At 40.0% G+C, this 26364-nt stretch overlaps 1 protein-coding gene across 1 annotated transcript in view; it reads right to left on the bottom strand.

Annotated features, from left to right (window-relative positions):
- The window catches only part of NAF1 (nuclear assembly factor 1 ribonucleoprotein), a 53184-nt gene extending 33925 nt beyond the window's left edge, over nt 1-19259 (bottom strand). Inside the window, exons 1-2 of the mRNA XM_008146682.3 lie at nt 18766-19259; nt 12600-12774 (exon numbers count right to left, since the gene is read on the bottom strand). Of these exons, the coding sequence (XP_008144904.2) occupies nt 12600-12774; nt 18766-19106 (516 nt within the window). The 5' untranslated portion in view covers nt 19107-19259. The remainder of the gene's footprint in view (nt 1-12599; nt 12775-18765) is intronic.
- Between the last annotated feature and the right edge of the window lie 7105 nt (nt 19260-26364).

A 26364-nucleotide genomic window follows, 5' to 3' on the forward strand; every position in this document is an offset into this window, starting at 1 on the left:
TCTGTAGTGTGTAGGGACTGATACTGTAATGCCCAGTGTTCAGAATCCCCAAAAACCCCCCAGGAAGGAGCCAAGACCCGCTGTAACTGCAAGAGAACCTTTATTCGTGCTAGCACGAGCTCTCATCTCCAGCGCTCACCGGGGACCAAGAGAGCTTCTCTCGCCAACACAAAGGCTTTAAGGGGGTCTCAAGCAGTGGGCAGGGAGAGTGTTTATGATTGGTCAGGGGTAGGGTGAGGGGTCCAGTTACACAAAGGCACACTGGGCAGCTTGCTTAAGGTGGACTGAGTCCACCTCTCTACATTCCTATTGGCAGGTTCATGCAATTGTTACATTCTCGCGGTTTTCTAAGAAAAAGGAGTTATATACATAGTTACACAGGGTGGAGGGTACAGTACATTTTGTGCTGTCCTGCTCTGCCCTTTCAATACTTATGGTCAAAAACAAACTGGCAGGCCCCCTTAATTCCTGTTTCTATCCTATTTTGACCGATGTATGAACAGGAATAAAAGTTTTGCCTACAAACGAGGAAGATATCTGATTTCATATAGAACCAAACTTAGGGGGGAAAACACAGGCACTGTGATCTGTGATCACCACCATACTCTTAATCCAGTTCAATTATCCCAGTACGTTCTTAACACATGTATATACACTTTCCTGAGCATTTCTAAAAGAAGCCAATGAAGGCATTATGTTGCCTTTTAATAGTAACGACCTACCTATAAAAGTGTTGTGCATAAAATCTCTATCCAAAATATCTGGACAACACAAAAGCTATATAAAGAACTACATATTATACATGAAACATGTCCAACTTGAGTGGGATTAATAAGTGAAACGAAGCCTGTACAATTCCAGGTTGAAAGCCTGTTACAGAGTTTGCCCTTGAAAGTCCAGTTAAATCAAGCAGTATATTGTATCTGCTTTGAAAATGGCAGACATTTTGGGACCAACCAAGGGAGAAAAGATACATTTGTTTCTTTTAAATGAGCATGCCAGAAAAGTAGGACAAAAGAGGAAAAATATCCCAAACTCCATCAAGAAATCACCCAAGCGATGTGCTTTCTATAAAGATTTATGGCAGGTTTAGAGGTAGAACTTCAGAAGATTCAAAGGGAAAGTTCCTTGATTGCCATGTCAAAATGGGCAATAAAAGATCTTGTATTGATGTTTGGATGTCAAATATTACCTTCTCTTCCCTAATTGCTAAATCTGAACTACTACACCAATAAGACTGGTCACTCTATCAAATTATCCTGCTGCTTTTCTTGTTAGACATTATTGTCTAACATACTATTTGTTTACTTCTTAAAATCAATTTTCCTAACTAGACAACAAATCCAACAAAAACATAACCTGGCCAGTCTTGCGCCTTGCTATAGGATCCAGGACAATGACTAGCACAGAAGAGGTATGTGGTATATATTTACTAAATAAATGGACTTATTTCATTAGTCCATGCTAAACAAAATCTCAAAGAGATCAGTCTTTTTCAATCAAAGCAAAAATCAGATATGGAAAATATAATTCTTAGAATTCAAGAGAATTCTTGAGGAACAAAAAGAACCTCAAACCAACATCTCAAAAATAAAGTAAAAAAGGCAGGCTTGGAAAGAAGCTTCAATGCCCAGAACTGATAGATACCTCAGGTTTACAGCAGCAAACTTTATTATAATTATCAGATTAACACCTGGTTCCCTGATAACACAGCAGCTGCCTCAGGTAAGATAATAAATAAATTGCCTCAGTCTCATAGGTCTCATAGTCTCCTTAAGGAAATAAAAAAAGCAATCACTTCGATTTTCTGTGAGTGAGGAAAGGATGTGTATGTGTAACAGAAGAGAAAAGGAGAAACAGATACACTTCAATACGGAAAAAAATTTGGCAAGAACACTACCATTTTGACAATGCACATAAAATATAACAAAGAATCAGAAATAAAATGCACACAGATGAACTAAAAAATTACAGGTAGAGGTGATGAGGAAAACTTAGGATAGAAAAAGGTCCTTCATCATATAATAAGTAAAAATCAAACCTACTGAAAATAACAGAAGAAGTCTACTTACTGCAGGTGAAGTTTAAAATATGAACCTACTAGCCTCATGGAAAGATGGATGAGTGGGTGGGAAAAACTAATTTTATTCTGCTTATCCAATACTAGACACTATATTTATTTAAATTTAATTAATTAAAATTAAATAAAATTTAAAATGCACTCTCCAGTCACACTAGCCACATTTCAAGTACTCAGTAGCGTAAGACAAAGGCTTAAGAACACATTAAGTCAGAGTGGATTTCTATCATTGCAGGAATACCTACCTATTGGACAGCACTGCTTTATACTGTCACACATCCAAAAGTCCTCTATTACAAAACATAACCAGGTATGAATAGCACCAATCTATTTTCAGTCATTAATACAGGTATAATTTTAAGACCACATTATAACAGTATACACCATATGACTATGAAGTCTTAATGCTAACCTGATTATTCCACTTGGGAAACAAAGATTTGTGATAAACATCTATTTTCATAATTGTTATTTCCCAAAATTAAAATGAAACTAAATATGTTTTTGATGTATAGTACCTGCATGGATAAATATCTATGCTATCATTTAAATACAATTAATATGTTTACAGACTCAAGCATCAAGAGTAGGAATAATTTTTCTGGACATATTCAACACTTCTATATACAATAATAACAAAGAGTAGGCAACTAAAAGAAGAAAAATATTTCATTCATATCATTAGCAAAAGAAAAGGCCATATGGAAACAAAAATCCCAGACACATCATAGCATTTGGCAAATGAACTACTGGAATTCAACATAGTAAAGCAATCCAATTAATTTTCCTAGATGCTCTATAGTTCCAAGTCAAAGGCTTTATTAAGAGGCAATACAGCCCAAGCAAATAGAATTTTAGAACGCTTTTATTAGATGATACAATCATCCTTCACATGATAAGATATGCAAAATATACATTACTAGTGACCCGGTGCACGAAATTTGTGCACGGGGTGTGTGTGTGTGTTGGGGGGGGGGGGTGTCCCTCAGCCTGGCCTGCACCCTCTCCAATCTGGGACTCCTTGGGGGATGTCTGACTGCAAGGATTGGGCCTAAACTGGCAGTCAGACATCACTCTCACAATCCGGGACCGCTGGCTCCTAACGACTCACCTGCCTGTCTGCCTGATCGCCCCTAACCACTCTGCCTGCAGGCCTGATCGCCCCCAACTGCATCCCCTACCAGCCTGCTCACCCCCAACTGCCTTTCCCCCCAAACCCCCGCTAGCCCGATTGCCCCCAATTGGCCTCCTCTGCTGGCCTGATCGCCCCAACCACCTCTGCCTTGGCCCCGCCACCATGGCTTTGTCCAGAAGGACAACCGGAAGGTTTCCCGGTCTAATTAGCATATTACCCTTTTATCAGTGTAGATTAGTCAGAAACCAAATAATCAGAAATTTAAATGATCAAATGACAATATTACTGAGCACAACTCCCCAAGTACTAAAAATATAACAGACTGGAACCTCGATATTACTAGAGTTCTGCTCCTCCTCACTTAGACAAGTCACCTTCTGGATATCAGTTTTCTTATAAATAGTGAAGAAACTAAGCAAAAAATAGTTTATGAACTATTTTCTGAATAGTTCATAAAAATGGCTAATAATGAAATTTAAAAATTTAATAGCATGTAATAAGAGTATATAAATATAATTATATATGAGACCCCAACAAAATGACTATGATTCTGTAATAATAGATACTGATATCTATAGTACTAAAGAAATGCAAGATCCAACCTACACTTCTGAAATATCCATGAAAGACCAATTATTGCCTGTGTAATTATAATACTAGTGTATCCTGATTCTCAACATCTGCATGGTCTACAAGATCATTCAGTTAAGCAATATATTCAAATGAGTAGTAGCAAATAACATTAAAATTCCACCCTATTAAAAATTAAATTGTAGATACACCCATCAAAAAATGGGTACCTACATCTTCCAGCACAAAAATTGAAGGAGCTAATGCTAATGGGTCAAAAGTGGCTTTCTGAAAAGATGACATTCATACTTCCCTAGCTCTCTGAAGGCATATTATTAGGCGAGGGGAAAAAAATCAGTAATCTAAGGCAAAATTATTTAAAGAACCTTGATTTGGGTTTTCACTCACAAATATAAAAAAGGGCAGCAGCAGGGGGTATTGGGAAAGGAATCACTCCAAATGGCAACTAGGTTGCTAGTTTGGGGAGAATTTTTTTTTTTCATTCTTTTTTTTTTTTTTAATTGAGGTATTATATGTGTACATATCTTACCATTACCCCCCACCCCCACCCCACACCCGTACATGCCCTCACCCCCCAAGTTTGGGGAGAATTTTTAAAAGTGAGGAAAGCAGAATGAAATTATTTGACCACTTTTCTCATATTACTTAAGAATAAAGGACATGGATGTAGCTGCCAATTACCTGATGCTATTAGGTATGCCTTCACTTTTCAGATATGGTTGGAAAGTAGAATACAATCCCTGGAGTACTGAGAGCCATTATTAGAAACATGTTTTTCCCCTATAACTGATAAAGCATATTGGATAAAAGAATGGATTACTATGATCACATATAACAGTCTAACTCATCAGCTTCTTCAGAAAAATACCTTTACAACATTTCATGGAACTCAGCTATTTCTTTAGCTAAGTAATTAATTGCCCCCATTAATTACTCTATTGTGTATAACACTAAACTCAGATTAAGACTAGCCCATTAAATATTTTCATCTAAAAAATAAAAGTTGGGCAAGATAAACAAGTGGGACTACATCAACAAAACAGCTTTTGCACAGCAAAAGAAACCATCATCAAAATGAAAAGGGAACCCACTGGATGGGAAAACATACTTGCCACATCTGATAAGAGATTAATTTCCAAAAACATATAAAGAACTCATACAACTCAACAAAAGGAAGACAACCCAATTTAAAAATAAGCACTTCTCCAAAGAGGACATACAGATGACCAATAGACATAAGAAAAATGCTCAGTATCACTAATCATCAGGGAGATGCAAATTAAAACTACAATGAGCTATCACCTCTGTTCTACCAGAATGGCCATAATCAATATATCAACAAACAAGTGCTGGCAAAGATGCGGAAAAAAGGGAACGCTAGTACATTGCTGGTGAGAATAAAGATTGGTGTGGTCACTATGGAAAACAGTATGGAATTTACTCAAAAAATTAAAAGTGGAACTACCATTTGACCCAACAATCCCACTTCTATGAATATATACTAAGAAGCCCGAAACACCAATCAGAAAGAATATATATACCCCTATGTTCATAGCAGCGTTACTTATAATAGCTACTAGTAAGATCTGGAAACATCCCAAGTGCCCATTAGTAGATGAGTGGATAAAAAAAGCTGTGGTACATTTACACAATGGAATACTATGCAGCTGTAAAAAAGACTGATTTCTTATCCTTTGCTGACAACATGAATGGACCCGAAGAATATTATGCTGAGTGAAGCCACCTAGAAAAAGACAACTATCACATGATCTCACTTATATGTGAAATCTAATGAACATAATACACTGCCTAACAAAATAGGTCCAGAGGCATGAGTGTGTGGAACAGACTGACATATCTCAGAGGGGAGGAATGGGGAGAAAGTAAGAGATCAATCAAGAACTTATATACATACTAGAGGCCCAGTGCACGAATTCGTGCACCAGTGGGATCCCTCGGCCCGCCCTGTGGGATTGGTCCGAAACCGGCTCTCCGACATCTTCCGTGGCATTCCGGATTGCGAGAGGATGCACCAGGGTGCCAGGCCGAGGGACCCCACAGGTGCACGATCTGGACCAGGGAGGGATGTGGGAGGTTGGCCAGCTGGGGAGGGACCGCAGGAGGGCTCCAGGGCATTTCTGGCTTGTCTAGCTCAGTCCCAATTGGCCGGACCCCAGCAGCAAGCTAAACTACTGGTCAGAGTGTCTGCCCCCTGATGGTCAGTGTACATTATAGCAAATGGTAGACTATATGCCCCCTGGTGGTCAGTGCACGTCACAGCGAGCAGTTGAGTGGCCTTAGCATATCATTAGCATATTACGCTTTGATTGGATGAATGGACGACTGGACATTTAGCATATTAGGCTTTTATTATATAGGATATGCATGGTAGCCAATGGACACAGACAATAGTGTGGTAAAGGCCTGGGGTGAGGCGGGGGTTGGGAGGAGGGGGGCAAAGGAAGGGGGAGAAATTGGGGGACATCTATAATAACTGTCAACAAAAATAAATAAAGTCAACACTTCTTTGTAGCGTCTTTATATTTTTCTTTTTAAAAATAAATACAATGCTCTTGTCCTGTTTTTTTCCAAAATTACTGTCACAGAAAAAAATTTCATAATACCTCCAAATATTGACACATAAATATAAAAGTAAAATATAATTATAATTCATTTCAATAAAACGATTAATTCTAGTATTATATTTGACTAGAGGCCCAGTGCATGAAATTCATACACTGGTAGGGTCCCTACTGGCTGTCAGCTGCTGGCTGTGGCCTCCTTCCCTTCCCCTGGTTGCTTGCCGCAGCTGCCAGCCAGGGCCTCCCTCCCTTCCCCTGTCCGGCCCCGCCCCGCCCCCTGGTCGGACAATTTGCATACCACGCTTTTATTATATAGGATACTAACAAGGAGGCCATATTTCATCAAATCTAAGAATGATTTTATATACCACTAGAGGCCCGGTACACAAAATTCGTGCAGGGAGGGGAGGACATGTCCCTCAGCCCAGCCTGTACCCTCTCCAATCTGGGACATCCCTCTCACAATCCAGGACTGCTGGCTCCAACTGATCACCTGCCTGCCTTCCTGATTGCCCCTAACCACTTCTGCCTGCCAGCCTGATCACCCCCTAACCACTCCCCTGCCAGCCTGATTGATGCCTAACTGCTCCCCAGCCAGCCTGTTTGCCACCAACTTCCCTCCTCTGCCAGCCTGGTCACCCTTAACTGCCCTCCCATTCAGGGCTGATCGCCTCAAACTGCCCTCCCTTGCAGGCCTGTGCCTCCCAACTGCCCTCCCCTGCTGGCCATCTTGTGTCCACATGGGGGCAGGATCTTTGACCACACGGGGGCAGCTATATTGTGTGTTGCAGTGATGGTCAATCTGCATATTACTCTTTTATTAGATAGGATGAAGATAAAAGCTCTACCAAATAATTGTAAAAATGTCATCAATTCTTAGTCGCACTTTAACCGTATGCATGATAATCCTCTCTAATAAAATGGTAATATGTAAATTAACCATCACTCGCTACATAAGCCACGCCCGTCAGCCAAGCCACGCCCACCAGCCAATCAGGGTGAGTATGCAAATTAACCCCATCCAAGATGGATACAGCCACAGAGAGCAAGGTTTCCCAGGTAACAGAGCAAGCCAAGCTTTCCATAGCCGTTGCAGGCCTAAGCCTCCACTCAAGCTACAAAGTTTCAATTATAGAAGGTAAACAAATTCAAACAAATGGCGGCAGAATGGAACTTGAGAGAGCAGGCCAGGGTTTCCGGCGGCAACAGGGGAAGCAAAGTTTTCCGCACACCCTGGCCGGGCCCACCCGCTTAAGGCAACAAAGTTTCAATTATAACCCCAACACAAATGGCTGCCGGCCGAGGGAGCAGCAGGCTTGGCTCCGCTCCAGGCTACAAAGTTTCCATTGTAGAAGGAAAATAAATTCCAGATACCAGGGCCTCCCCTTGGGTTGCCAGGGGGCATGGCTGGCCTGCAAACCACCACAGGCCTCTCGCTCAGGCTGCCCCACACCCCAAGAGAACACCCACCTGATCCGGGACACCCTTCAGGGCAAACCAGCTGGCCCCCACCCCTGCACCAGGCCTCTATCCTATCTAATAAAAGAGTAATATGTAGCCCTGGCCGGTTTGGCTCAGTGGATAGAGCGTCGGCTTTTGAACTGGAGGGTCCCAGGTTCGATTCCAGTCAACGGCATGTACCTTGGTTGCGGGCACATCCCTAGTAGGTAGGGGGTGTGCAAGAGGCAGCTGATCTATGTTTCTAACTTTCTATCCCTCTCCCTTCCTCTCTGTAAAAAATCAATAAAATATATATTTTTAAAAAAAAGAGTAATATGTAGATTGATCATCACTACAACACACAATATAGCTGCCCCCTTGTGGTCAAAGATCCTGCCCCCATGTGGACACAAGATGGCCACCACAAGATGGCCAGCAGAAGAGGGCAGTTGGGAGGCACCCGGCCTGCAAGGGAGGGCAGTTGTGAGGGACCAAGCCTGTAAGGGAGGGCAGTTGGAGGTGATCAATCCTGCAGGAGAGGGCAGTTAGGGGTGACCAGGCTGGCAGAGGAGGGAAGTTGGGGGCAAACAGAGTGGTTAGGGGGTGATCAGACTGGCAGGCAGAAGCGGTTAGGGGCAATCAGGAAGGCAGGCAGGCAAGCAGTTGGGAGCCAGCAGTCCTGGATTGTGAGAGGGATGTCCAACTGCCCACCGGGATCGGGCCTAAATGGGCAGTCGGACATCCCTCGAGGGGTCCCATATTGGAGAAGGTACAGGCTGGGCTGAGGGACAACGCCCCTCCGTGCATGAATTTCGTGCACCGGGCCTCTAGTATATTATATAATTATAGCACTATGAAAAGAGCCAATTAGGACTCTTCCTCGCCACTGCTTCTATAGTTAACTACTCCTTTTTTTTCAAACAAAATTTACTGGATTACACTGGTTAATAAAATTATACAAGTTTCAGGTATATAATTCTATAATACATGATTTCCATATTGCATTATGTGTTTACTACCCTAAGTGACTAATCCCTCATTTCCTCTTCTCCTTACCCCTGCTCTTCATTCAAGTTATAACCAAATCTTGCCAAGGGACTGTTGTAACTACCTAAAGTTTAATTCTAAATGAACAATCTCGAGGCTATTTTGCCCATATATTTCCACATACTTACACTTGAATATTGCAAGAGTTAGTAGCAAATCAGCAGCATATAAATTTCCAACAGAAAAAGTTTAATAAACCTGATCCAAGGAGGCAATATTCCTGCTTGAGAAACAGACTAAATGGAGGTAAAAATTAAGCTCAGCATGTCTGAAGAACAATAGACACCTGCATAGAATGAGACACTTTATAAAGAGGCAGGACATAAAACTGGGTTAAATTGGGCATATCTATGTTCTAGATATCTCTAAAGATCCAGCACAAGCGCTAAAATTGCATAACTTCTTGGCCCATTTTAATTTATGATTACCTTTAAGCAAAGACAACATGGATAGAATATTTCATTACTTTTCTGTAGAAAGTATATTTTGTTAGCACTAACTCTAGCTGGTGTTTACTATACCACGAGACCTGAACAAAAGAGCACATGCAACACCAGCTAGAGTTATAACAAAACAGGAAACTCTTCCTAGGGCATTATCCACAGCTGCCCTTATTCTTAATGGCTCTCCAATGCAAGTTTATAGCAAATCCTTCCTCTCTCAAAGTAATTTGAGTCTCTTGTTCACAACTATAAATCTGCAACTTAAGTCATATGTGATAACTTCTTCCAAATGTTTCCCTTTTTCCCTCTATAGAGGATAACTACTATTACTGCCTGACAGATCCCCTTCTGAAATGGATTTAATCCTCCCTTTCCTGTGACAGAGAACCCATTCCTGTGGTCTGCCTGGGGTTGATACCACCACTCAACCCCTACCCTCCTCAAAATATACACACATTCATACTCCCTTCCTATCAACTGCTCTTATTCACTCCAGCCCACACACTCGCCCATGTGCTTTCTCTCAAGCACACGCTTTCCTACACACTCTCCCACAAAACAGGACTTATGAATCATGCCCAAGCAGTGGAGATAATCATTCCACTAGCCTCAGTAATTTGTTCAGGGCTGTGTACCAGGCCCCAGGTAAACCAGTACAAGTCCTTCCCATGACTTTCATACAGGAGAATCAGTGGCCAAACTGCCAGGCCCACGGAAAAACACCTACTGAGCAATAGAGAAAACAGTCTTAAGGATACTGAATACTGTAGCCAAACCATCCTTGGTAATAGGGTCTAAGTCTTTCTCTTCCCTTAAACTTGAGAGTTCCTAACACACTCTTTTAGAGCTCTAAGTCAAGTAATTTAGGGCATACCAGGGAACTCATTCCTCTACCTATCTGTAGCAACAGAGTGGTCTAAAGGACCAAGAACTTCTAGTAAGTTTATTTGTGTAAATATAAAGTGAACAGCTAGTCAAGATACAAAATTGCTTCTCCTTCTGACCATGATTCCACCTCAGGCCAACCTGCCCGAAGCTAACCTTTAAACTGAGGGCTGGCCCTAGCTGGTTTGGCTCTGTGGGTAGAGTGTCGGCCTGCAGACTGAAGGGTCCACGTTTGATTCCAGTCAAGGGCACATGCCCGGGTTGCAGGCTCGATCCCCAGTAGGGGGACGTGCAGAAGGCAGCCAATCAATGATTTTCTCTCATCATTGATATTTCTATCTCTCTCCCTCTCTGAAATCAATAAAAATATATACAAATAAATAAAATAAAAAGCTCTTGAGCAAAATATGTTACTTTAAACTGAGGGCTGATCTTTAACTGGAAGGCTACTTTCTCCTTTCGCTGCCTCCTACCCCCACCTGTGTTTTTTCGCCAAACTGTTAGCCTCTACCCAGAGATTTTGGTTGGATTGGAGTTTGAGAACCCTTGGGGACAACATTTAAGGGAATGTGAGCACAATGCAAAATGCCTTTAAAAGTATACTGTGATGTTAAAAAAATAATAATAATACAAAATTGAAAAGTAAAGACTGTAATTGCTCTTTCATCCGTCCCAAAAAATCCCTCAGTACTGGCACAGTAAGGAAAGAACAAGCCAATGTTCCAAGTTTTAAAAGCTAACATATATTCCCATGAAAAATGTAATTTTCTGATATGAGCCAAACATACACTCACACAATTCATTAACACTTTCCATAATTAAATTCATTTGTCTCTTCTTTATTTATTGTCTGTTTCTCTCCACTAAACACTATGAAAGCAGAAACTGGATAGGTCTTAATTATAGCTCTCCTAGCATATGGCAGGTGTGATATAATAGTTTAAGAATGAATGAAAGATACCTATCCACTCATAATTCATTCTATTAATACTGACTGAGAACCCATTACCTGTATAGCACTCTACTGGGCACCACAGAAGCTCTAAAGATCAGATATAAACTTAATCTGTCAAAGAACATGGTTCCCAGCCTCTTTGTGGCCCTGGACGCTTTTTGAATTTCTGATGAAAACATGGTCATTCTATCTAGAAAAATAATAAGTAGACTAAGATTTTGTATTAAATTTCAAGACAGTCCCAAGGCAAGTATTACAGATCTAGTAAGAAAATTAAGACAATATACATACATATACAAAAGTACCGCGGTCTTTTATTTGTTGATTTTTGTACTCTAAGAGAAAACATAGGTGTAAAGAAGAGCAAGATACAGGGGAAAGATCACACAATTCTCCCGATACTTTCAGAAAATAGTCAGTTGGGAGAGCCTTTGTGTAAAAAGACCACTGATGTCAATGACTGCAGGATTAAAACATGAACCACTAATGAAGCTGCATAAGCACCCAAGAGTTTTAAATATATAAGCATAAGTAAGATGATCATTTTTATTGTGTGTGGAGAAAAAGAAACAATATTAGTTGAATTAAGTCATGAAAAGGTGCCCAAGAGCCTCTAGGATTTTCAATTTTTTCCCCTCAAATTTTGCAGTAAACTATTTCAATCACTTGTTATGTAATAATTATAATTAGTAATCATTAAATACTGAAAAAGCTCTAATAATAACAAAGGACATGTGAGAGTAGAGAGAATAAATATGTGACAATGTAGCCTATGTTCTAAAATTCTGAGAAGATGTCCCTCTTGAGGTTCCCACCACCAGACTACTATCCTCCTCCTTGGGAGAGCTTACAGTTTAAGAGAAAATAACCACACAAGAGCTGACCTTAAAAACAAAACCTATTAAGTGCCAAAAAACATCATTCTATAATAAACAAGTTTTCTCTTACTGTAATAACAAAAACACTTCAAAAACTCCAGTAGAAATCCTAATAAGCTCACCCATTTAATTTCAATTTCTATGTTTCTTAGTGCAAGTCAATTAAAAGATTGATTTTAATTGTAACTGAGCAAAATGTCCTGACTTATGGATCAAAAAAGAAGAAGAAGAAAAAAAAAAAAAGCAAGGTTGTAAATTTACATAAGAAATATCTTCTAGAGAAGATGAAAAAAATGGAAAGTAGCAAGCTAAAGTTAACACCCCAGAAGAACAATTACCAAATGCTAAAGTTAGAAGCAACCTTAGAAATAAATTATCCAGATCAATCGTCTGACAATCCTCTCTTTTAGTTAAGAAAAGTAAGGCATGGCAAAAGTATGCCCAATAAAATTGAGAAGTTTTCAAATGTATGGGTCAGATACAGAGCAAATGAGATCAATATTAGTACCACAGTATATTTTAGAATATCCAAATTAGGTTTATTAACAAATCTAAGTACTTACGTTAAGAAGTAATTCATCTTTTGTTTTAATAAGAGGAAAATTCTTATTTTCCTTCTCAACTTGTATATCGTCTTCTCCATCTGACAGCACTGGAGGAACTAATATTCGAGAGGAAGAGGAAGAAGAGGATGATGATGAGGAAGAGGAAGAGCTTGAACTATCTGAATCTGTTTCACTGTAGGAAAGGAAAAGTTTAAACTTAGTAAAACAGTAATATGATGGCATTAACATATATTTATTCAACTAGGAAATATCTACTTTACTACATGTTTACTGTTACTGATACAATTCAAAAGCTAGCATTTTGAAGTTGATTGTGGTATTGGGAAAGTAGTCCTTAATCCACTGATAACATTTCAAAACCCCTGCTATGACTGCAACCCAATTACAATAGTCTCACACATCACACATCTGTCATAATATAATTAAGCATGTGCCAAATCACTGACAAAGAGAACTCTGGGCAATGCACTTCTCTCATTGGTCACCAGACCATTTAATTGCCAATAGTTTCTTCTCAGTCTTCAGACAACTTGGAAACTCAAGTTACGAACCATGCTGACCATTCTATTCTTTGTAAACTCCTTTAGCCCATGACTTCCACAGCAATTCTTGTTACCAGTAAACCTACTCTAAGTTTAAAGTTTGTTTGCTGACTACCCCCTTCACTCCCTTTTGTTTTTTTAACCCTCACCCAAGAAATAAGGATATTTGTTTCCATTGATTTTTTAGTGAGAGTGGAAGGGAGGGAGAAGGAAAAACATTGATATGTCTCTGTCACATCTTTTGGTTGCTTCCCACATGTGTCCTAGGGTTTGGGGGGTGGTGGCAGGAATCAGACCCACCCCCCCTTGGGTACGCAGGCTGACATTCTAACACTGAGCAATGCCAACCAGGGCTCCTGCATTCCCTTTTATATGCTGTTTCTAAAAGTTTCATACTTACTCTCTTCTCTCTCTCTACTCTTCCTATGGATAATCTCATGCCCTACAATGTTTCCAATTATCATCCATGTGAAGATAACTCCTAAATCTTCAGCACTGATATCTCTAAGCTTCATCCCTAATCTCTGGCACATACTGACCACCTCTGTATGAATGACCTACAGTTACCTCACACTAGCAACAAGTTAAAAGAAAAAAAAAAAAGTGTATTCTCCTTACTAAATCTCTTCTCTTTGAGCTTCCATTTTATTTATTGCTTAGTCTTTAATCCAGTCACTATCGGTAGAAACCTTGGAATCATTCTGAGCTATTACATTCTCAGTCAATGATAAAACCCTATCTTCAGATTAGTAAACATCACTCCTATTCCACTTCATCCCATTTCCACTGCTACTCCTCTATTTCAAGTGCTTATTTCTCACCTGCTTTTCTGTAATAATTGTATAAATGATGTAAATACTAGTCTCTTCCCACAACAATCACCCCTTCACCCTATTGATGCTTTGCTGTTACCCTTAGCATTTCATGACTTTCCATCTTAATCAGTTCACACTCTTGCTTTAAAAAAGTCATTTATGCTCAGTTGGTGTGGCTCAATGGTTGAGCCTGGACCCATGACCAGGTTGGATTCCTAGTCAGGGCTCGATCTCCAGTAGGGGGCGTGCAGAAGGCAGCCAAGCAATGATTCTCTCTCTTTTTTTTTTTTTTTTCTAAAATATATTTTATTGATTTTTTACAGAGAGGAAGGGAGAGGGATAGTTAGAAACATCGATGAGAGAGAAACATCCATCAGCTGCCTCCTGCACACCCCCTACTGGGGATGTGTCCGCAACCAAGGTACATGCCCTTGACCAGTATCGAACCTGGGACTCTTCAGTCCGCAGGCTGACACTCTATTCACTGAGCCAAACCGGTTAGGGATGCTTCTCTCTTATCATTCATGTTTCTATCCCTCCCTCCCTCTCCCTTAAGAATAAATTTTTATTTAAAACAAACATTCATGTAACCCCTATGTTCACTGCAGACTTATTCACAGTGGCCAAGATAGGGAAGCAACCGAAGTGTCCTTCAATAGATGATTGGATAAAGAAGATGTGGTACATACATACAATGGAAAACTACTCAGCCATAAGAAAAGATGAAATACTGTGATTTGTAACAACATGCATGGACCTTGAGAATATCTTGGTAAGAGAAGTAACTTAAGACAAAGTTAAGAAACATATAATTTCACTCATATGTGGGATATAAAACTTAAAGCAATAAATGAACAAACAAGAAAAACAAAACTCATAAACACAGACAACAGTATGGTGGTTACCAAAGAGAAGGGGGTTTGGAGGATAGTAAAGGGTAATGGGATCAAATATATGGTGACAGATGAGCTGACTTTGAGTGGTGGGCACACAATGCAATATAATGATTGTGTATCACAGAACTGTACACTTGAAACCTATATAATCTTAACCAATGTCATCCAATAATTTAATAAAAATAAATAACCATTCATGACTGGACATTAGATATGAGAAAACTATTATTAACTAGTGGCCCTGCGCACAAATCTGTGCGCAAGTAGCTTGCTACCACGTGCCTCAGCTGGTTGCCCCGCCCACTGCCGCTTATAGCTCACCGCCACACATAGCTCGCTGCCCCGCCCTCCTGTAGCGTCACAGCATAACAACCATTTGCATATTACCTCTTTATTATATAGGACTAGTAGCCCGTTTGCACGAAGATTTGTGCAATAGACCTTCATTCACCTGGCTGCCTGCACCAGTTTTCTGCCGGCACCGGGGACCCAGGCCTTGGCTGTGGCCACCGCCTTCTGCCTTCTTACAGGGTCGGGGCTTGGCCCCGGGCGATGGCCTTGTGCTCGGCCGCACCCAACATCCCTGCTAAGGATCGAAGGAGCCAACCCCCAGTGGTTTCCTGCGATCCATGAAGGCTCCCCGCTGGTGCCCAAGGCCGGGAAAGCCTCCACCCGAAGCTTTCCCGGCCTTGGGCTCTGCCACACCCCAACGTCCCTGCAACCATTTCCCGGTGGGCGTGGTTGGTGGGCGTGGCTTGGTTGGTAGGCATGGCTTGGGCATAGCGAAGGTGCGGTCAATTTGCATATTTGTCTATTATAAGGTAAGATTATGTTACATGTGATAATGATTATGTAAGAGTGTCCTCTTAGAGAATGTGTGCTAAACTATTTAGGGATAAAGTATCACGTGTAAATGACTTTAAAATGGCTCAAGAACATATACATGTGAATATAATAGTTCTGAAATGTTAATAATTGTTAAATCAAGGTAATGGCTTTAAAGGTTTGGACTATTCTTCCTATTTTTTATTGAGAAAATATTAAAACTGAGAAAAACCTTAAATTTTTTCCCATAATCTACACTGTGTACAAGCTAAAGGCCATACTCCTTATTATGACACCTCAGAGCCCCCTGCAATCAGGTTCCTGGTAACCTACATAATCCCATCTCATTATCACTTCTCATACACACCTAGCAAAAAAGCTCATACAACTTTCCCTTTATTTGTGCTATTTCCTTTGACTACAATGCACTCAATGTAGAGAAATTATTTTTTCTTTATAGGCTCAACCCAATATTACCTCTTCTGAAGCCACTCCTCACCCAAAGTACAATTATATACTTCCTTCCCTATCTCTCGTGGCACTTTTTTCAAACTGCCCACTAGAGCCAGTCCAATATTATACCATAGTTCATTGAAAACCATGTCTTCCCAGATGGATTAGAAAGGGCTTGAAAACAAAACATTAGCTTTGGCAAATGTTGTCTTTTCTCCTGTTAAAGGGGGAAAGGGCAAAGGCCAATTTTACCACATAGGCTCTGGAATACATCCCATTTGCAACTGAACTCCTTCCTATTATTACTGTATTATGAATTTTTCCCTCTATCCCAGAGCAGTCCCATCAGCATACCAACATTCTGTAGTACCTCTGTTTAATCCCTCCAGCTATGGACTCATTTCTCCACTTAAAATGTCTTAAAAGAACTGTTAACACATGCTGTCTCTAATCCTTTATTTCTCACTCCATCTTTACCCCAAAATTGGCTTCCATCATCATCACTCCTTAAAAGGTCACCAATATTCTCCACGTTGCCAAGTCCAGTAGACACCTTTCTGTCATTTTAACTTCTCAGCAACATCTAACATGGTTCTCCACTCACTTCCTCAAAAATTTCCCATTTTTTGTTATGCACTATGCTACAGGGGTATTCCACTCTCATGTACAGTCTTTTGTCTTCATGGCTTTAAATATGACCTTCACTTAAAAAAGACCTGAAAGGCATAACACTCAAATGCACAGTTTGAACCTTGTTTGAATTCTAATTCAAAAAATCAATTGTTAAAAGACATCCTTCAGACAACCAGAAAAATCTAAATACAAACCAAGCATTAGATGATATTAAGGAATTAGAATTAAGTTTACTAAGGTTGATAATGACATAGTGGTTATGTAAAAAGTGTTTTATCAATTAGAGATGCACAGTAGAAAATTCACACTGAGATTTGCTTTAAATCTACTAGGTTAAAAAAAGTTAGAAATGTTAGATAAATATTGGAAGCTGTTAAGTCCAGTGATGACTGTATGTGCAATCATTATATCACTCTCTACTTTTTTTCAAGTTTGAAAATGTCCATAATAAAAAGTTAGTCTTGCTGAAACCGGTTTGGCTCAGTGGATGGAGCGTCGGCCTGCGGACTCAAGGGTCCCAGGTTCGATTCCGGTCAAGGGCATATACCTTGGTTGCGGGCACATCCCCAGTGGGAAGTGTGCAGGAGGCAGGTGATCGATGTTTCGAACTCTCTATCCCTCTCTCTTCCTCTCTGTAAAAAAATCAATAAAATATATTAAAAAAAAAAAAGTTAGTCTTACCTGAAATCATGATGCTTAAATGTACATCTCCAGCCCAGAACTGTCCTTCAAACTCTAAATTCATGATACTACTACTGCTTGCCTGACATCTCCAATTGACTGTCAGAAAAATCTTAAATTAACTGTCCAAAGTAAACATTCCCATTGGTGTCCGACTCCTATCTTAGTAAACAGTACCACAGTTCACCCAGTTGATAGCTCTTTGTCTAGCCCAGTGACACATCTATTAGCAAGCCTGATCAATGTGATTTAATCCAGACACAATCATGGTCGCCTCATGGACTCAATGCAACACCTTTCAACTAGCTCCACTCTTGCTTCTCAGCTTTTACTCTGGAACCCAGTTCAACTGTTCCTCTGCAGAGCAAAGCTTACTAGAATGTTAACCTGAGTGTTCCACTGCTCTGCCTAAAATCCTTCAACAGCTTCGCCAGCACTTAGAATTAAAACTTTAACACGCCCATTGTGTCCTACAGGATTGGGCACTCCGAAGACTTTCTCGGTGCCTTGCTTGTTCCTTCACGATAATTTTCATCAACTCTATTTATTGATGATTATTCATATTTGTCATCCCTCTCAATAGGATGTGGGGCAGGGATCATGTCTATTTTCTTCACCTGTGTTCGGCATCCCACACCACACCCTCAAAATACTTGTAGACCATGTTCAGTGTGGGCAAGGAACATCCCACATACTTAAATCCTCTCCCACCACCGAAGTTTCATCTTTAAAACACACGAAGGGGTGGGGCGGGGAAGGGGGGGTGTCTTAAGAAACCGAATCAGAGCATATACTACTACTAAATAACAGTGTCTTGCTAATTTCACGAAGCTCCCCACAAGGCTTGTCAGAATTAACAAAATTGCCAAGGAGCCAATCTGGAAACATAAAATCCTTTTAACTACTCTTTCCATTCATCTGGTTCAAAAACAAGCACACACGTTAAACTTGATGGAAGAATAAAAGTCAGCTCTGACACGAAACTCAAGTCATAACCACCAAGGGCACACGCCGAGCTAAATATTAAGGAAATAATCCAATATCCTCAGGTTTCCCTATTTTAACGGAAAATGCTACGGTTTATGCATAGCACCTTTTACACTACCGAACTTAGGGAAGAGAGAGCAGATTATTAGGCTCAGATTCACCAAGGGATCTGCAGTGAACAACCAGAAATGGGCGGTCCGAGCGACTTGTCAACACGTGTGCAGGGAACTGCAGGGACCTCCCCTCCCGCCCCGGCCCACGCGGGCCCCGGCTCCTCCCGCCGGTCACACGGGCCCTCTCCCAGCAGCTTCGGGACCCGTGGACACCCGACCTGTCCGAATCCGAGTCCGAGGTCTCCAGGGAGTCTGGCGTCGGCACCAGCTCCGCAGCGCCCGGGCCGGTGACGCACGTCCCTCCAGGAGGCGGTTCGGGCCCGCCGACGGCGGTGCTCAGCGCGAGTTCAGGCGGCTGCTCCCCGGCTAGTTGAGCCTCCGCGTCCTGCCCAGTGTCGGGGGCCCCCTCATCCGACGGTGGCGGCGGCGGCGGCGGCGGTGGCTCTGAGACAGGAACGGTGTCCGGGGACGGCGCCGCCTCACCTTGCCCACCCCCGAAGCCGAGGCCGCCGAATTTCAGAGTCTCCAGCTGAGCAGCGGCGGCCTCCACTACTTCCATGGCGTCGCACCAGACGCCTCGGCCCGGCTACCCGCTCGCGCAGGAACTAAAACAACCTTAAGCGTGGAGAGAACCGCGCCAGGGCCCCACTTCCCGCGTTTCTCCGGTAACCACACGCGGGGTTGCCCGGAGACACGCCCCCACCGTTTCCGCAGCCGCACTTCCGGGAGAGAGCGTCTGACGTCACGTGACGCGGCCGCGCTCGCTGGGGGCGGGGCCGAACGCGGGACCTTTGGAGTGGAGGCTTTGGGCGCAGCTGAGCTACCTCTTTTCTCTGCCGCTTTGGAAGTATCTGCAGCTCAAACTGCAAGGTCAGATGGCTAGACTCGTAGTCCTGTCGCTGGATCTGGGGCAATTCTATTCGAAGCGAAGATGTGATTGTGTGAGGCTCTGTACTTCAGAAACTCGAGCCAGGAAATCTTGGACACTTAGTACACTCCATAAAATTAAGTTAAATTGGTTGATAGATAGCAAGCACGTTGACCATTCACCTCAAAAAAATTACAGTGATTCCTTTTTTTATGTCCTCTAAAGCAGCCTCCAATGAAAGAACTCAGTAAGGGTGGATAAAATGTTGCTGCTTACTGATGTCTATCTTGTTGACACTGCTTGGTAAAAAGGGTGAGAAGAGACTGAAGTGTACTAACTTAGCTTGGAAAAACATTACTCTATCATAAGAAAAACAAGCAAAAAATTCTTAGGGTTGAGGTAGGGGTCAGAATTCTATGGTTTCCTATGGAACTTCAATTTGATGCATCAGAACCTCCCACAGTAGTAATCATTGTTACCATTTAGTAAGCATGCATATGTGTCAAGGACTGTGCTAACGACTTTATCAATAACAGCCCTCTGGAAGGGGATTTATTCCAGGAGCCCCCACTCCAGCCCCTCCCCATATCAAATCCAGGAATGCTCAAGGCCCTTATATGAAATGACATAGTTTTTGCATGCAACCTACACATATCCTCCTGTATACTAAAATTCATCTATAGGGTACTTATAATACTTAATACAATGTAAATGCTATGTAAATAGTTGTTACACTTTATCATGTAAGGAATAATGACAAGAAAAAAAAGTTTGTACATGTTCAGTGTAGACACAACCATCATAGGCCTAACTACATAGTATATGTCAGCAACAATATAGCATTATAAAAATATTTTCCATCCGGGTTCCTGGAATCTTTGGATACAGAACCTGTAGATACTGAGGGTCTGCTGTATTCAATGAGAATTTATTGTGCCCTTCAAAGAAATTTAAAACAAGAGTGGTTTTAGGGAGCTTACAATCTAATTGAAGTGAAAAGGTCAATGCACAGGAGATAACTAGAAAGATATTTGAAATGTGGAGTAGAGGATGCAAGTTCAGTAATAATAGGAAATTAAGTAAGATTGGTGGGCCGTATCATGGAAATCCTGTAAAGAGAAGCAGGAATTAAACTTGAGATACTACTCACTAATTAAGTGATTAAGCAGAGCTCAGTATCCCCAACTAATAGAACTGTGATCAAATCTCAGCTCTACGATTTCCTTGTTGGTGTAACTGTGATTGTGGGCAGGTGGCCTAAGATACCTAAATCTTATTTTCCTTACCTGTAAAATGGAGATAAAAATACTATCTCACTTAGTTCTCATGAACATTAATTAAAGTTTTATACAACAGAAGGGCACATATCATACACATAATAAGTGTGCCAAAATACTTTATAAATAGAACAATGCATGACCTTATGAATAAAATAAGACTTCAATGACAATTTCCTTGCAGAGATATGCAGTATGAATTTGAATAGAAAATAAATGAGTCAGAATAACCTCTAGCCAGCCAAAAATCCATTGCATTTTTTCAAAAATTAAGTGATGAAAGTTTGAACCTTGGCTAGAGTAAATGAAATAAAGGAAATAAATCCCAGCATCAGAAGAATCATAGTACTCTAAATTTTCTAACCAAGGAAATTAGAAAGATGTTATTACACAAAAATATGAAATTGGAATGAGATAATGAGTTTGCAATGTTGAGTTTGAGGGAAAACTGGACAGTCAGTTGGCAATGCCAATAGGCATTTGAAAATGGAATTTGATAGAAAGATTAAGACGAGAAGCATAGGTTTGGAAACAATTCAAATACTCATTTGTTCATTGGTAATCATTTGCTTACTAATGTGTGCTATGTACTGCACTATGAACTAGGCATACAGGAACTAACAATTTAGTGGAAAAGTCAAGTGGGAAACAGGTGATAAATACCTTATTAAGGAAATGTATTATAGTAGAAGCATGTACTATGGTAGTGGAATGTACAAATGGAAACACTAAAGAGAAAAAGTATTGGGAACGTTAAGGAAGGCTTTATAATGAGTATGACATTTGAGTTGTGCCTTTAAAGAGAAACATGAATTTCTTAATCTGAAAATATAGGAGAACTTCATAGGGGAGAATAAATAAGATCATGTTATTTTCTGTTTAAAACCATAAATACAAGGTGTCCCAAGAACATGTATACACACTTTAACAGCTGATAGCTCAATTGATGTTTCTTTCTTTTCAGCCAGACTAAGCTTTGAACAAAGGAAATTCATCCTAAAATACTACTGGAAGTTTGAAAACACAGTTGAAGTACAAACACTGCATTTATGTATAATTATCCAAACTATATATACATGAATTTTCGCTCCTTTTCAGGTTTAACTGATTTGAAATAATGGGTGAAACCAGACTAAGCTTTGAACAAAGAAAATTTATCTTCTAGACTTTTTTATGGGGATACATAAATGATAACTACAGTTGACGAATTGGGGGCCCACAAATATCGAATGAAATGATTCTTGATGTTTGCAATTCCATTGCTTCTGGTTATCAGCAGTGCCTGGACCAGAATGGTCATCAGTTTGAAAACAGGCATTGACAAAAAAAATATTATTCATTTCTATAGATTCTTTTAAATTTTGAAAATTAACAGTATGTTAATAAACAGTGACTCTATAATCATTCAAAGTGCATATACATTTTGGGGAGGAACACCCTATGTTTGCCATCATGCTTAGAATAAAATCCAGACTCCCTGCTTTTGGTCTTCAAAACTCTGCCTGATCTAGCTACTACTTACCGTAGTTCAATTTCCATCTCCTCCCACTTTCCCCTCCCTTGTGCCATTGATCTCACTGACTTTGATCTCCTTTAACTCACCAAGCTTATTCTTTACATATGGTGTTCTCACTTTGCTGTTCTCTCTTTTCTTATTATTATGGTTCACTTCCTCATTTTACTTACATTTCTACACAGATATTATACCCTAAATAGAGCTTTCCATACCACACAATCTAAGAGTGCCCCCTACCACAATATAATCTCTAGCTCAGCGGTCGCCAACCTTTCAGACCTCACGGACAACCAGTAGTACATGGACCACTGGTTGGTGACCGCTGCTCTAGCTCATTGCTCTTTTTTATTTTAACTAGTACATATCTTGACATGAAAATATCATATTTATTTACTTCTTTATTGTCTCTGTTGTCCCACAAATTAAGTTTCATGAACTCAAGATCTTTTTCTAATTCACAGGTGTCTCTCAGTATCAAGAACTATAACAAATCCTAAAAAAAAAAATTAAAATTTTTATTTTTCAGTTACACTTTACATTCAATATTATTTTGTATTAATTTCAGGTATACATCACAGTGGTTAGACCAGTGGTTCTCAACCTTTCTAATGCCGCGACCCTTTAATAACAGTTCCTCATGTTGTGGTGACCCCCAACCACAAAAATTATTTTCGTTGCTACTTCATAACTGTAATTTTGCTACTGTTATGAATCGTAATGTAAATATCTGTGTTTTCCGATGGTCTTAGGCGACCCTGCTAGCGGTTCTCAACCTGTGGGTTGCAACCCACAGGTTGAGAACCGCTGCTGTAGAGCTGATAGTATTACCATACTAGAGGCCTGATGCACGAAAATTTGTGCAAGAGTAGACCTTCCTTCCCCTGGCTGCTGGCACCGGCTTCCTTTGGCACCCAGGACCCTGGCTGGCTTCCCTTGGGCTGCCCACAGGCACCCGGGACCCGGGCTGGCTTCCCTCCAGCCCCGGCTTCATTAGGAAGGACATCCAGAATGACATCTGGAAGATGTCCTGTCTGATTAGCATATTACCCTTTTATTACTATAGATTATTGACTAAAGATTTTTTTGAATAAAAAAAAGGAAAACAAATAATAGATTTTTATAAAACATCATAGTAAAGGGAAAATTATTTACAGATAAAGGTACAGCTGATACCTAAGTTACTCATTCAGTTTAAATGAATCTAATGATAGCTAAGAAAGGCTACTGATTTCCAATAAAAATCTCTATTGTTTTAGAATGGGATCATCTCTATAATGCAGGATAAGAATAGCTGAATAGCAATACCTCTGCCTAGCTTTAAACTAGGTCACTATTTTGCGATTGCTACTTTTTCTAAGTGTTTGAATGTATCAAAATGTCTTGAATTTACCTACTTCCAGAGCCTGCCTGTCAGTTGCATTATTTATAACAGCTGCTAAACTTAGCTTTAACCTAAGGTTAAATCCTAAAACACACACACACACACACACACACACACACACACACACATCTTTGAAAGAATAAGAAATTTATAGGATTACTATTAAAATTAAGGGTTTAATCTCGAGGCTGGCCAGTGTCACTCAGTGGTTTAGAGTCAACCCATGCACCAAGAGATCTCCAGTTCAATTCCTGGTCAGGGCTCATGACCAGGTTGTGGGCTAGATCCCAGCAGATTGATGTTGATTCTCTCCCATTGATGTATCTATCTCTCCCTTCCTCTCTCTAAAATCAATAAAAACATTTTTAAAAAGATCTTATCTTAAATTATGAATTAAAAACCATATTATATTTCAAAACTAACATGTAAAAAAATCTAAACATTCTTCAAAGTGCAAAAACAAAGTTTATGAGAAGAAATTTATTTTAAGAAAGAACAGAATTTTGCAAGTTCCCCAGTCTTTACTTATAAAGATTGTGAAATTTTTCAAAAATAAAAAATAAAATGCTAACCAGCTCTTAGTGCCATTTTCACGGATTTGCAATGCCTCACTACTCAGAAAAGGTGGTGCATCACTTGGAAACTTGTTAAAAATGTAGAAGCTCAGGCCCTACCTTCTGAATTTGCATTTTAACAAGATTCCCTGTGTGATTTGCTACACATTAAAGTTTAAGAAACTCTGCCCTGGTGACTATGCGAAGGCTGGAAACATCTCCAGAGTAGCATAGTGCTTGAGAGTAAAATGAGTGAAAGCCTTTTTTTAAAGACACAGATGATGTATCATAGAATAATTGCACACTTGAAACCTATATCTTATTAACCAATGTCACCTCAGTAAATCTAATAAAATATGAATAAATAAATATTTTTAAGAGAGAGAGGCATTGAAGTGCTGGACAAGACTAAGCTGCATAAACTGAATAGCTCATTGTCTGTTCATACCTCTACTTGGATGCCCCATAAGTACCTCAAGCTCTCATATCCAAAAGTGATCTCGGCATCTTTTTCTCCATACTTGTCCTTCTTTATCTCCTATCCTGGTAATATCACCAATGTCTATCTAGTCACTCACTATATACTAAGTCTCAGCCTCACCAATTTGCTGTGTGTGACTTAGTCCAAGTCCTATTCACTCACTTATTCATTCGATAAATATTTAACAAGCACAAAGTTTGTGTCAGATGCCAGGCACTGGAAATAAAGTGGCAAAAACAACAATAACAAAACGAAAAGGCTGTTAAGGTCATGGAACTCACAATATAAAATTTCGGTTTTAAATATGAATGGTCACCACAGTAGACCTTGATAGATCCTCTGAGTGCATCAGCCAATCAAGATGAGGGGGAGAGAATGGGGAAGTTGGGGCGATTGTCATGCCAGGTCTCTTATACATGTTAGATTTCAAGTAAGATTTCATTTGAAGAAAGGATTCAGTGGCAAAACAAAAAACAACAAACAACAACAACAAGATCACAAAACAACAACAATAAAAAACGCAGTAAGTTGAAACTTAAGACCTTTTCTGGAAATGACATTTTATAAAGTCTTTGTTTTTTGTTTCCAAAATTTAACTCAGGATTTTTTATAGATGACACACTGATTGATCTTAGTTTATTTCAGTGTTTTAAAAGACATGAATAGACACATGTACAGTTCAGTTCAGTTAGAAGCCTATGGTGCCCTTGTTAAATAGAAATGAGATTTTCTAAGATTTGTCACATAATGATTAGAAATAGATATGTGACTGTTTAGACAAGCTATTATTCCCATTTTCATATACTAAAATCTAAGACTGGGTCATGGGTTTGATTTTGGCATTGCAGACATAAGGAAAAGAAGGGAATACAACATTTTCTAGATTTATTTGAGTGAGGACAGAAAGAAAAAATATATACCAAGAATGCGCCTGTTGTTAGGGGAAACACCTATACTCCACTCCTCTTGTTTTGATAGAGTGAAGATTTTGGCTCTATGACTCAGGACTGAGAATATGAAAGGATCACTTCTAGCCATCCCTTCTCCTCTCACTTACCTAACTGATGAACTAGGGAATATGAGCTAAGCATGTTTGATGAAGTACCTGTGGATCCTATTGGCAGAGAGGGTGCATCCTGAGCTATCCTCCATTGTGCAATAATAATAAATGCAAACACATACATTGCACTGAACTGTGTGCCAGCCACTATTCTAAGCACTATAGCAATCTATTTAGTTTTTTCCACAAAATGTTGAAGTAGATATAATTCCCATTTTATAGATAAATAAACTAAGGCTCAAAGAGGATTAGTGAGTTTGGCAAGGTTATAAGCTGGTAAATGTTCCTGTTCCTCCAGAGGCCTGGATTCCCAATGAATACAGTGAATGAAGTCTGTCTAGTTTCAAAAGTTCATTTTGCTAAAGATCTAAAGCCATGTTCTCTAATTAATTTTATCAGTAATTAAGGTAATTTCTTCTCTGCATGCAACTGTCTCTTGGGTCTTATTTCTAAACTGCTGTGTACTTAGGAGGAGAAGAAAGGGGTGTTCTTTATTGGCCACCCAAAAGTCCAGCCTCCAGAGGCCAGAGTTCAGGAAGAGCAGTATACCTAGAAAATGAGTTTTCAATTTCGAGTAGCAACACCTTGCCTTCACAAAAACAAATGACCTACACAAATGCCCCACTTTCCAAAGAGTGTATTCTAGACCTGTGCTTTTCTATAGGAATATCTACATGATT

This window comes from Eptesicus fuscus, chromosome 6 (assembly GCF_027574615.1).
Source record: "Eptesicus fuscus isolate TK198812 chromosome 6, DD_ASM_mEF_20220401, whole genome shotgun sequence".
Classification (NCBI taxonomy): domain Eukaryota; kingdom Metazoa; phylum Chordata; class Mammalia; order Chiroptera; family Vespertilionidae; genus Eptesicus; species Eptesicus fuscus.